Source organism: Ipomoea nil, unplaced genomic scaffold, assembly GCF_001879475.1.
Source record: "Ipomoea nil cultivar Tokyo-kokei standard unplaced genomic scaffold, Asagao_1.1 scaffold0268, whole genome shotgun sequence".
In the NCBI taxonomy this organism is placed as follows: Eukaryota; Viridiplantae; Streptophyta; class Magnoliopsida; order Solanales; family Convolvulaceae; genus Ipomoea; species Ipomoea nil.
In genome coordinates this window covers 3,842,452-3,856,139 of record NW_017616696.1, presented here as the reverse complement: position 1 = coordinate 3,856,139, position 13,688 = coordinate 3,842,452, and the positions used below count along the sequence as shown (strand labels likewise).

Below are 13,688 nucleotides of genomic sequence, written 5' to 3'. Positions count from 1 at the left end.
AAATTTTAAATTAGTGTAATTTTTAATTTTAAAACTAAAAACCAAAGTCTTAATTTTAAAAATTTATATATATATATATATATATATATATATATATATATAATAATAATAATAATAATAATAATAATAATAATAATTATTATTATTATTATTATTATTATTATTATTTGGAGATGGGGCGGGTCGGTGAGAGTATCCCTGTCGCCGTTCTCATCAGAATGGGGATCGAGAATCCTGTCGGGAACGGGACAAATTGTCATTCCTAAATAATATATTTAACATAAATATAAATAAATGATTCACCGCTAATGTAAATTATTATATAAATATAAATATAAATTGATAAATTTGTTATTTACCAAACACCGTACCTTTATATTATACTCAACCAAAACACCTTTATATTATTTTTCTTGACAACGTATATAATATTACTTTATCAAGTATATCCAATCTTATTATATAGGTCATTCTATAAATTATTTAAAATTATATAGTCTCACATTGTACTTATGAATAAGTGTGAAAAAAACCCGACTACATCCACCATGTGATTCAATTTTATAAGTTTATAATAATACATCTATTGCACCTCTGCTGCACAATAGGTAAATATTTTAAAAACTCTGTTCCCCTTTGATTTTTATATATCTAACTCTGATTTTAAACTCCTATATTCTTAAAAATCTCTCTCTTTTTTTTTTTTTTTTTTTTTTTTTTTTTTTTGAATGCCTTAAAAATCTTCTTAGTTCCAAAACAAAGAAAAAAAAAGTTTCAAAACCATATCTAATTACGATTCTATTTTTGAGTACCACTGACTCTCATATTTGTGAAAGTCATAGTTATGCCGCTTGATCACAATGTTTTTGGCATTACAATTCTATTTGTGCAGGTTATGCTATTTCGTAAAATTATTACAAAATATTATAACATTAACAGGGCGTTTGGTTGGAGGGAGTTTAAGTTTCATTCTCACTTTTTAAACCTAATCATTAGACAAAATTACCCTCTTTTTTTTTAAACATAAAATTGATGCCCACAACGACAATAGACATATGGGACTTTATACGGCTTATTTCATTTCAATTTCTATGTATACCAAACATTGGAATTGAAATTCTCAGTAATTATATTCCTGTAAACCAAACACTGGAATTTAAAATCTCACTTTATTCTCAATATTCATCTCCTATAGAATTGCAATTCTTTTGACACGTAATTCCCTCCTTTTAACCAAACGTCCTGTAAATAGAACAAAATAAAAGAGCAAAAAGTAAAAAATAAAAATAAAAATAGGAACATTTCACTTGGACTCCCTAAGGTTTTGAGAATGATGCTTGAACCATTCTTATTTAAATGCACAAACACTATTGACCTTAAAGATCGGGGTTTTCTTATTCTCTATGGCAAGGGGAAGAATGTATATTATGGACTATGGACTAAATTGAAACTAAAAAATAAAGTTGATGGGACTAAAGTTGAATTTTAAAAGAAAGTGGGACCTAATATGCAGTACAAAAAAAAGGTGAGGGTCCAAGTGAAATTACCCCGAAAAGTGTAGAATTGTGGAATAAAGCATGAGAGAGAGAGAGAGAGAGAGAGAGGGGTAATTAGTGGAGTGACAGAGTGTTGAAAAACAAGTGCATTGGTTTTGCAGAAATAGGAAAGGGATCTCAACGGACAGCTCGGAAATGAAGACTAATGAGGAGTGGAAATGGTTTGACATGCAAGGCTCCGAGCTGCTTGTTGCGTCACCACTTCCATTACAAGATTCCTCTTTTAAATCCCACAATCCCTCTATCCCTACAACCACACTAACTACTACTACTACACTAACACCTCAAGAACCCCAAGAGAAGAGAGTAGAAATAATAATGGAGGGTTCTGAGAGAGAGAAGCCTAGCTCTCCTCCTCCCACTGTTGCCTTTGGGGACCTCTTCAGATTCGCAGATGGTTTGGACTATGTTCTAATGGGAATTGGAAGTCTGGGTGCCTTCGTTCATGGTTTTTCTTTGCCACTCTTCCTTAGATTCTTCGCAGATCTTGTTAATTCTTTTGGCTCTTATGCTAACGATGTTGATAAAATGACTCAGGAAGTTTTGAAGGTAATTCAAATTTACTTCAATTCCTCTCAATTAAAAGGACCCAAATAAACAAATTTTCTTGTTTCTTAATTGCAGTATGCGTATTACTTCCTTGTAGTGGGAGCTGCAATATGGGCATCTTCATGGGCAGGTAAAAATTCATCAAAGATTGTGGCTTTATATAAACTTCTACAATGGTGTTAATTAGGATACTTTGTGTCTGGTTTCTTGATTGAATTTGCAAGTTTGAGTGGTTTCAGAGATTTCTTGCTGGATGTGGACTGGGGAGAGACAGTCAACCAAAATGAGGATAAAGTACTTGGAGGCTGCTCTCAACCAAGACATTCAATATTTTGATACTGAGGTGCGCACTTCAGATGTTGTTTTTGCCATCAACACTGAAGCAGTGCTGGTCCAAGATGCCATTAGTGAGAAGGTGAAGGAAACCCATTTTTTTTTTCATTCATTCTTGGAAATGGTTTTGGTGTTTGGGGCTTTGAATTGATTACCGTTTCTTTGTGTTTCTGTGCATGCCAGTTGGGGAATTTCATTCACTATATGGCAACATTTGTGTCTGGGTTTGTGGTTGGGTTCACAGCAGCATGGCAATTAGCTTTGGCCACTCTTGGTGTGGTTCCTCTCATAGTTGTGATTGGGGCAATTCACACTATGACCTTAGCCAAGCTCTCTGGGAAGAGCCAAGAAGCCCTTTCAAAAGCAGGGAACATTGTGGAACAGGTGAGATGACACCACTGTTACCGTTCTAAATGGGTGGTCACAGGATCGAACTCCAGTGGTGGGGCTTTGATTCTTTGCGTGGAAATTTTTTTGAAAAGTATAAAACAGATACTACCTGATAAAGAATCACGAGTTTTCAATATATATATATAAATTGCTGAATTTGGGAAAAAACTGCAGACTGTAGTTCAAATTCGAACCGTGCTGGCGTTTGTTGGCGAGTCGAGAGCATTGCAGGCCTACTCTGCAGCACTGAAGGTTACTCAGAAGATTGGATACAAGGTTGGGTTTTGCAAAGGTCTGGGACTGGGAGCTACATACTTCACCGTTTTCTGTTGCTATGCCCTTTTGCTGTGGTATGGAGGCTATTTGGTTAGGCACCATTTAACCAATGGAGGACTTGCAATAGCCACAACTTTTGCTGTCATGCTTGGTGGAATGTAAGTGTAAATGAGTAATGACTCTACTCAAATCATGTGAAATTCTTGAATTTTTCCTAATCTCTCTGTTTGATTATCAGAGGATTAGGCCAATCAGCACCAAGTATGGCAGCATTTGCAAAGGCTCGAGTTGCAGCTGCAAAAATTTTCCGCATAATAGATCACAAGCCAAGCGTTGACAGAAACAGCGAAACGGGTTTGGAGTTAGATTCTGTTACTGGACAATTGGAGCTAAAGAATGTAGATTTCTCGTACCCTTCAAGGCCAGATGTTCAAATTCTTAACAATTTCTCCCTCACGGTTCCTGCTGGGAAGACGATAGCCCTGGTTGGAAGCAGTGGCTCTGGAAAAAGCACTGTGGTCTCTCTTATTGAGAGATTTTACGACCCCACCTCAGGTAACAATCTACACTAAACAGCAGACCTCTTTATTCACTCATGAATCCGTGTTAATGAATATTTGGTCTGCAGGACAAGTTCTGCTAGATGGGCATGATATAAAGACGTTAAAGCTGAGATGGCTGAGACAGCAAATCGGGCTAGTAAGCCAAGAGCCAGCACTCTTTGCCACCACGATCAAAGAAAACATACTGTTGGGTAGGCCCGGTGCTAGTGATGCTGAGGTTGAAGCGGCTGCTCGGGTTGCCAATGCCTATTCTTTCATAATCAAGCTTCCTGATGGCTTTGATACTCAGGTCAGTGAATATGGCCGGAGCACATGCTTTAACATTATGGTCAAACTGCAATTACGCAATGTGTGATTCAATGATGCTAAACTTAAAGCTGACCGCAATTTATTAATAACATATAATATGATTTCTTAACTTAGATCTACTATATTATTTTCCCCTACATTTTACTCCTGAGTTAACTATTGGTCCCCGGTATCTATTCTGGATAGGCTTGTTATAATAGCACACATAAGATCAATTAAGAATTGCTTTTTCTAGCCAAAGACCAGTGGTCCTGGTAGGACCATACCAAAATCTGATTATATAAGTAGAGGGGACCAATGTGTAATACTATAATCTATATGTCATGCCACTCAACTACTCAAGACATTTGAAAGCTCCAACAAGTCCTTTTTTGATGCATAAGATAAGTCCATCAACCATTTAGAGAGTTGTGTTTTCCTAGTTACATTAATGGCTAAATGGCTTGTTTAGTCAACACACAAGACAAATTATTATTATTGTTGTTGTTATTGTTAATGAAGTCAATGCTCAAAGGTTGTCTGTTCATGTCTGAGTATGGTACGGGCTTAAAGGTGCCTCCTATAGTTAGGGTCTGCTCAGAACACCTCGTGGTCTGACCCAAAAAAAAAAAAGGTTGTCTGTTCATACGTTAAAGAATAGGGTAACATGGTTTCTGTCAACAGTGCATATGCTTAGTTAAAATCGAGAACAAGTTAACAAAAGACATCAAAGATATGTATCAATTTGCTCATAAAACGCTGAGATGCATCATGATGATCTCGTGAAACAACTCTTAACTGGACCAACAGAAAGTGAACTGTTAAATGAAAATTGCAGGTAGGAGAGAGGGGGTTACAGTTATCGGGTGGACAGAAGCAGAGAATAGCGATAGCAAGGGCAATGCTTAAGAACCCGGTGATCCTTCTTTTGGATGAGGCAACGAGTGCATTGGATTCCGAGTCGGAAAAGCTAGTGCAAGAGGCTCTGGACAGATTCATGATAGGAAGAACGACACTTGTGATTGCCCATCGGCTATCTACCATCCGAAAAGCTGACCTTGTGGTGGTTCTGCAGCAAGGTAGTGTATATGAAATTGGAACCCATGATGAGCTGATTGGCAAAGGAGAGCATGGAGTATATGCAAAACTTATCAAAATGCAAGAAGCGGCTCACGAAACAATCATGAATAACGCCAGAAAGAGTAGTGCAAGGTATGTTTTGCGAGAAAATCTTTTGTGAATGTCCTATGAGCACTGTATAATTGAAGCATGTGCTCCATCTCAACTAAAAGTCTAAGCTGATAGTTGGATTGCACATTTATGTTTATATATTATATGCTCAACACGCCCCCTAGTCTCTTTTCGAACCATGACCTTTGGCATGGGGTTGGCTCTGATACCAAATTGAAGCATGTGCTTCATCTCAGCTAAAAGTCTAAGCTGATAGTTGGATTGCACATTTATGTTTATATATTATATGCTCAAGGTATGACCTGTGGCTTAAATGCTATTGCTTACTTGCTTGCAGGCCTTCCAGTGCCAGAAACTCTGTGAGTTCTCCAATAATAACCAGAAACTCTTCCTACGGGCGATCACCATATTCTCGCCGTTTGTCTGACTTCTCTACCTCTGACTTTAGCCTCTCGCTAGATGTTGCCTATCCTAATTATAGACAAGAAAAACTTGCATTCAAGGAGCAAGCGAGTTCTTTTTGGCGGCTTGCAAAAATGAACTCTCCCGAGTGGGGTTATGCTTTCATTGGTTCCATAGGGTCTGTCGTCTGTGGTTCTCTTAGTGCATTCTTTGCCTATGTCCTGAGTGCTGTTCTTAGTGTCTACTACAACCCAGACCACGCCTACATGAGCAGAGAAATCGCAAAGTATTGTTATCTTTTAATTGGCGTCTCATCTGCTGCTCTCATTTTCAACACGTTACAACATTTATTCTGGGACGTTGTGGGGGAGAACTTGACCAAAAGGGTAAGGGAGCAAATGCTGACAGCAGTGCTGAAAAACGAAATGGCTTGGTTTGATCGGGAAGAAAACGAGAGTTCCAAGATTGCAGCGAGGCTTTCTCTGGATGCAAACAATGTCAGATCGGCCATTGGTGACCGAATCTCAGTAATTATGCAGAACTCAGCTCTCATGCTAGTTGCATGCACTGCGGGGTTCGTGTTGCAGTGGCGCCTAGCCCTCGTGTTAATTGCAGTTTTCCCGGTGGTCGTTGCTGCAACTGTTTTGCAGGTTGGTATGAAACTGTTAAGAGTCCCACATTGATAAAATAAGAGAAAATATATGGGTTTATAAGGCCCTGGGTTAGACTATCTTAGTTTATAACATGGTATCAGAGCTTGTTTTCTTTTAATTTTTTTACCATTTCTTCAATTCTCTACAGAAAATGTTCATGAAAGGATTCTCTGGAGATCTCGAAGCTGCTCATGCCAAAGGCACACAGCTGGCTGGAGAAGCCGTTGCAAATGTAAGAACCGTTGCTGCGTTTAATTCAGAAACAAAAATCGTCAGTCTTTTCACTGCCAATCTCGATCCTCCACTAAGACAATGCTTCTGGAAGGGACAAATTGCTGGAATTGGGTATGGAATAGCCCAATTCTTGCTCTATGCTTCCTACGCTGTCGGTCTTTGGTATGCCTCCTGGCTTGTTAAGCACCAAATCTCGGACTTCTCCAAGACAATCCGTGTTTTCATGGTTCTCATGGTATCTGCCAATGGGGCAGCCGAAACACTGACTCTAGCCCCTGACTTTATAAAGGGTGGCCAGGCAATGAGGTCAGTTTTTGACCTCCTTGACAGGAAAACCGAAATTGAGCCCGATGATACAGATGCCACCACTGTCCCTGACAAACTTCGCGGGGAGGTTGAGTTCAAGCATGTAGACTTCTCATATCCCTCTCGGCCCGATGTTCCAATTTTCAAGGACTTGAGCCTCCGTGCTCGAGCTGGTAAAACTCTTGCTCTTGTTGGCCCGAGTGGGTGTGGGAAAAGCTCGGTTATTGCACTTATACAGAGATTTTACGAGCCAACATCTGGACGGGTCATGGTCGATGGCAAAGACATCAGAAAATACAATCTGATGTCTTTAAGGCGCCACGTTTCTGTAGTTCCACAAGAGCCCTGCCTCTTTGCTGCAACCATATACGAAAACATTGCTTACGGGCATGAATCAGCAACTGAAGCGGAGATCATCGAAGCAGCTACCTTAGCAAACGCTCACAAATTCGTGTCAGCATTGCCTGATGGGTACAAGACGTTTGTCGGGGAAAGAGGAGCCCAACTGTCAGGAGGGCAGAAGCAAAGAATCGCGGTTGCCCGGGCCTTCTTAAGGAAAGCGGAGGTGATGCTGCTGGATGAAGCCACGAGCGCCCTCGATGCAGAGTCAGAACGGTGCGTGCAAGAGGCTCTAGAGCGGGCCTGTGCAGGAAAGACGACGATCGTGGTTGCACATAGGCTATCCACAATCACAAATGCACATTCCATTGCAGTCATAGACGACGGGAAAGTAGCAGAACAAGGCTCTCACTCTCATCTCCTGAAACACCACCCTGACGGGGTTTATGCTCGTATGATACAATTACAACGATTCTCTCATGGGTTGGGAAGCTCAACCTCTTCAGGCCCCAGCAGAGAAGATCAAGGTTGAAAGTCCACAAGATATGAGTATGTATACCTCTCATACGCCTTAGTATTTTTCTTTGGATCCCACTCTTGTGTTCACTTTCTTGGTAAAGCTAGCAAGTATAGTATATAGCAGCCTGTTCATTAATCTAATATCCTAATTTATGTTTTCACTTCACTCCATTATAATCGATAACATAAACAGACAAACAGAAATGTAACAGAAATCTTACATTGAATTGGAATGTCAAACATGTTAAGCAGGCCAAGAACATTACCACCATTATCATATCATCAGATCATGGAAGATGAATCTTCGATCTTCGTGTGAGTATACCAGATGGACATATCGATGTGGGGTTTTGTCTGCATTTGCACTTGCACCTCCCCTCCCTGCAGACTCATCTATCGATCTACCAGTCTCTCTCTCAGCTTCAAGAAAACTGAGAGCTAGCTGGCTGGGAATAAGGAGGTGCAGGTGCAAATGCAAATAAAACACACACATCTTTAGTCCACCTCCATGGCTCCATCTATGAATCTGCATAAATAATGCTGTGAATATATTGAAGCCAAAGCCCATTATTGTGTAAATAAATATATCTTTTCTTACAAGTTCGAATCCCAACCTATTGGCTTTCTTGATTTGAGCTGATCAGCTATGAGCAATCTAGGCTGGTTTATCTCCTTGTGGCGGGATTTACCGTCCACACACATCTTTCATTCTTTCCCAAAGTTGAACTCCCACTACTGCCACCCCATGCATTATATTGGTAAAAACGCAGACACGCATATATATAGCCAAATAAACAGCTGAATAGTTTTGTATTGTTTAAAGAATCTGTGCCATATGGCTTTGCATGGCATGTAGTGTTGAATCAGAAGCCCACGTGAAGAGAGTATTTATATATTTGGGAATATAGAAGAGCTGTGTGGAGGGTATGTGAGGAAATGGTTGGTGGCCATTGAACCACTCAGTGGTTTAGAGATGGAGATAATGGTTATACAGATCAATGGCACAACTTCCACTCGCTTCTTCATGCTTCAATTCAATCAATAACCAAACCTGTTAGTTCTCTACGTGGCTTCTTCAAGCCCACACCTAATTGCTATCAAACAAAACCACAACAGCTCCAAATCTTACTTCCCAAAACCAATAAAAAAAATTATTGTATTTATTATTGGATTATCATATTTCAATCAGATTTAAGTCTTATCTATATCCTAACTTCAAGAACTCTAGCTTATCTATTAAAATGGGGCACTTTTAGTCTTTCTAGAGGACAAAGTGATAATTCATTTGGGGCAATTGGGGGACTACTGGGATAGATAACCCTCCGGATGATTTGAAGGATATTAGTGACAGGAAGAGTTATAATAATAGGTAAAGGAATTTTGAAGCTCGCTCATAAAATATAGAGTCTTAATATGTCTCTCAAGTTTAAGGTTCTCTAGAGAGAACATTGAACTTGTCTCTTAGATGTGAGTGATTTGGTGAAAATGTCTGCAAGTTGGTCCTTTTGTAGAGATGTAGTTCATTTGCAATTCCTTTAAGGCTAATTTGTTACGAACAAAATGGTAGTCCATTTCTACATGTTTGGTTCGAACATGAAAAACAGGATTCACAGTTTCACACACAAATAAGTAGCCTCAAGATTGTCACACTAAAGTTGAGGTGGTTTTGCTATTGTCCATTTCTAAATGTTTACCTTTAGTTGTTCCCGTTGAGCCTTGTGTTTGTTCAATAAGTGCTAAGCTATCTAGCACTTAAACCCTTCATTGTGTTTGTTTTTCTTGTGTTAATCCTCGTCATTTAACCATTAAACCTTAGCCAAAATGTTGCCCTTTACCCTTGAGAGAATAAATCATTTGTTCTTTTTCATGGAAGTGATTTTTAGTGGAGCTTGTTTTGTTAACAATTCTCTTGATAATTTTGTTTAAGTGTGTGGGTCTTGAGGATAAGTTTGTTGGTTGTTATGAATGAAAAAATATGAAAAAAAAAAAAGAATATGAGAAAATTGAGAAAAAAATGTTGAAAAATAGATGAAAAGAGAAAAATGAAAAGAAAAAAAAAGTTTAAAATTGGTTTTGAAAGATGTAGGCCTTGTTTGGTTAATGGCGGATCCGCCAAATTTTTGACGGATCCATCGAAGTCAAAATGTCAAAAACCATGTTTGGTTACTCAGCGGTTTGCTCCAAACTGCTGAAATCCCAACCATGTTTGTTTTTGTTTTTTTTTCTTATTATTATTATTATTATTATTATTATTATTATTATTATTATTGTTGATGCGTAGTATATTTGCAAACAAATAATTCTCGGAGTACGAGTTATCGATCCACAGGGAAGTGGTTGTATCAAGCACTAGTTACTAACTTATTCATTAGAGCTAATCCTAACAATTACTTAGATGATTGATTGGCATAAAATAAATAAAATAAAACAGAGGTTCAGGATTTTGAAAACAATTAGAGAGAAGTTGAGATTCTTGGGATTCAAGTATTTAATCACCTAGTGCCAATTATCGTTTGCAATATTTAGTTTGGAATTAAGATTTGTGTGGGAATGCAAAGTGGAATCGAATTACTCCCGTAATCTCTATTCCTAGTGAATTTCCACTCCCATGGCTTAAACACCCAATAAGATCAAAGATCAGCATTCAATTATTCCTAATTACTACCATTCCCGATTGGCAACAATCTAGAATAAACTTCCCCTAATAAATTCCCCTTTCCCAAGGACCAACCACTAGGTGCAATCGCGTGTGCCCTAATTTATGCCCCAACTCCCATTGGTGACACAAACATGGCTATGAAGCTAGTAACTATGGCCATTAATTACAAGCATCAAACAATATTATCACGATTGCAACACAAGAATTAAACCCAAATAATAATATTTTAAAGAAACTGAGAGCTCAGGCACATAGGTTCATAAACACTTTTACCCAAGAATCTCTAAAGAATTTAGCCAAGCATGACTAAATTATACATAGCAAATATAAATAAAGAATTACAAATCATCAAAAGAGTACAAGAATTAACCGGACGATTTTCCCAAATCTCCCTAGTCTTCTTCTTGCTTTCCAAGACAACTTGTGGCTCTTGATTTCTCTCCTTCTTGTCTCCAAGAATCTCTGAATTCTCTCGGTCCCTGTCCTGTTCGTCTGTTTAGGGTTGAGGAAGGAGGGATTTTATAGTGGGTACAAAGTTGAGATGAAATAGGAATCTTGTACCAAATTGGACTCAAATTCTAATTCCTATATTCAAATAAAGAAATTGTCGTCTTTAATGATATTTAGAATTTAGAAGATTCCTTGAATTGCTAACTTTTAATATGGAGATATGAGCCTTGAAGTCCGCGCAATTGATATTAGGAAAAGAAATCTCGCGCTTGTATTGATTTTGCCCAGCTGCGCCACTTTAGGCGTCTGTTTTTATCCCAGAAATAGACGCCTATTCTCTCGACGCGTCGAGAATTTTCTCCACGCGTCGAGACTTCCTGTGCGCAAATTAGTTAGCTACTGGAAAATTTCGACGCGTCGAGCCCTTGGCTCGACGCGTCGAGTCCACTGGGCCCCGAACTCGTCCAAAATTGCTCAAAACTCATCCTTGAACTTCCCTTGCTCATATCTTTGACCTAAAATGGTTCAAAAACACTAACAAACACCGTAAAACATTCAAAACAAGTGTGAACCATAATTAAATGATAATGGCAAGGAAAATATGTATTAAATAAGCAAAATTAAAGAACTTAAATACTGAGGTGATTCAAAATAACTATAAAAACAAGCAAAGATGTGATAACATCAATTGTTTAAAAAATTATTATTATTATTATTATTATTATATGTATACCCTTTTGGTCATTTTACATGTTAATCGTTAATTTAAACAGCTAATTTTACCAAACATCTTTTTACAAACCGCTGATACAATCTGCTGGTCAAACCCGCTAATATAATCCGCTATTTGGTAACCGCTAATACAATCCGCAAACGCTAACCGCTGATTGCCAAACAAGGCCGTATTCAACCTCACCACTTTAGTGGTTTGTTAATTTTGTCCTTAAATCTTATTTGGTCCTTAGTCCATAGAAGTTATATCTCTTCTAACTCCAATTGTGAATAAATGTGAAGTTCTCTCCTTTGTTTATTTCCTATACCCTTCTTTCTTAACCATCCACCCTTAGCCCCATTATAAGCCAAATAAAAGTCTTACTTGATCTTAGCATGCATTTTTAGAGTTGAACTAGTGGGAGTATGAAGGGCAAGCCTATGGAATCTCATTCAAAGCCAAGTTTTGCATAATTTCAACTTAGTAATTGTGCACACTTGATCCTCACGTACTTTTATGAATTTGGTGCTTGGTTATTGACTTGAGAATGGAACTTGTGTGCCAAACTAAGGTGATTCTTGAAACAAGTTGTGTTGTAGCAAGTTTGATTGTGGTTTGATAGGTTGTGCAAAGTGGGAGAATGATCGATTTCATTGCAAAGATGGTGATTTATCTCTTGTTTTTACTTGAGGACAAGCAAAGGTTTAAGTATGAGGGAGTTGATAAGTGCATAATTGTTCATATTTGTACCCCATGTCTACCCCATATTTAGTATTGTTTTGCTTATGAAGTCTCACAATGGTGTTCAAAATGACTCTTATTTTGTTCATTTGATCGATTGGGCACAATTCATTATCTTTGAGTAGAAATGAAGGATTTTGGATCATTTTGGATACATTTGGAGTCAAGGGGAGTCAATGGGAAGCTAAGGAGATGGCTAAAACACTTCCAAGGGAGCCTAAGAGTGGTGTATTCAATGATCTTAGTCATTTGGACAAACCAAAACAAAAGAGGAGCAAAAATCAAGACATTACAATTTTCGCTCATTTTGACCAATTTTCGGTATTTTGACCATATCTTTGCCTAGGAATTTCCAAATGAAGTGATTCTTACGCCATTGGAAAGAAGACTTGAAGGGCTACAACTTTGTTGAAGACCACAAGGGCCAATGAAATGGTTTTGGGGTGAAACATAGCCTATAAGTCAAAGCAGTGCATAGGATTTTGCTTGCAGGAGGTACACGGGCGAGGGCACGGCCACGGGCATGGCTGTGCCAACCCGAGGCAGTGTGCACTGCATTTTTGGCACGGCCATGCCCCTGGCTGTGTCACTCATGCTCTGTACACTATTTAAGCACGGGTTTGGTCATTTCTACAGGGTTTTGAACCTCATTCGAACCCTAGCTATTTTATACTCTTTCCTTTCATATTTTAGGGTTAGATGTGTAGATTTAGGTTTCTTAACACTTTTGAAGCTTGTAATCTTGGATTTGAAGTTTGAATTCCAACATTTCAAGATTCTACCATCAAATTTCAATAGAGAAGCTTCTTTTCTCTTTTATCTCTTTATCTTGCAATGTTTATGCTTTACACTTATGTTTTTGTATTCTTTATACTATTAAATCATGAGTAGTTAGTTTATGGACTTGAGTTAGGGTTGTATTACTTATCTTGATGCTTAGTTTGTGATTATTGCATAAAGGAGATTTTTGCCTACCTAGGGTTCTTGAGTTTATGAAGGATTTGTATTTGTATATTGTTAATGCTTGGTGTACAACATTCATTAGCATGTTTTGGAGGATTCTTGGCCTCAATAAGAGTTGGGTCAATATTACAAGCCACTCCTTGCATAAACCCGATTTCTTTCTACGAAAATAGGGGAAATTGGGGGCTTTGATGTTTTGTGTGCTCGAAGAACTTGGAGTTGATGCATCATGAGAGTGAGGTAATTTCTTGTTCTAATCTTTGTTTATTGATCACGAGAGTGAATCTTAGACTAGGATTCCTACGTGCATCCCCTCTATCCTTTGGTTGTGTGATTTTTTCCTAATCCTTAGGTTGTGTTATGCATCTAGAAGATAATGCTCTCTAGCTTGAGTCCTATTTCTTTGTTAGTGTTTATATCTTGTTAATATGTGTTTGTGTTACATTGTTTAGTTACCGTAACCTTGAAACTTGTTGTTATTTCCTTAGCTTCTTGTTAATTTCCTTATGTTAGTGCCTAGTTGCTTGTGATTGCGTATTACGTGTCATAAATCTCAATCCCCCG

General features: G+C 38.2%; 1 protein-coding gene across 1 annotated transcript; it reads left to right on the top strand.

Annotated features, from left to right (window-relative positions):
• The first annotated feature begins 1,604 nt into the window (after positions 1 to 1,604).
• Positions 1,605 to 7,765, top strand: LOC109149030 (ABC transporter B family member 1-like). Its single transcript, XM_019296660.1, has 10 exons — positions 1,605 to 2,105; positions 2,181 to 2,235; positions 2,345 to 2,520; positions 2,622 to 2,822; positions 3,003 to 3,262; positions 3,343 to 3,659; positions 3,733 to 3,956; positions 4,794 to 5,167; positions 5,484 to 6,198; positions 6,350 to 7,765. Exons 1-10 carry the CDS (start codon positions 1,692 to 1,694, stop codon positions 7,610 to 7,612), a joined length of 3,999 nt encoding a protein of 1,332 aa, XP_019152205.1. The 5' UTR covers positions 1,605 to 1,691; the 3' UTR covers positions 7,613 to 7,765.
• The last annotated feature ends 5,923 nt before the right edge of the window (positions 7,766 to 13,688 follow it).

What these genes read in the sequence shown, in the direction of transcription:
- LOC109149030 (XM_019296660.1), top strand. Translation starts at nt 1,692, where the DNA reads ATGAAGACTAATGAGGAGTGGAAATGGTTTGACATGCAAGGCTCCGAG. An exon ending in TGACTCAGGAAGTTTTGAAG is followed by an intron (nt 2,106 to 2,180) that starts GTAATTCAAATT and finishes TCTTAATTGCAG; the next exon opens with TATGCGTATTACTTCCTTGT. An exon ending in ATGGGCATCTTCATGGGCAG is followed by an intron (nt 2,236 to 2,344) that starts GTAAAAATTCAT and finishes GAGTGGTTTCAG; the next exon opens with AGATTTCTTGCTGGATGTGG.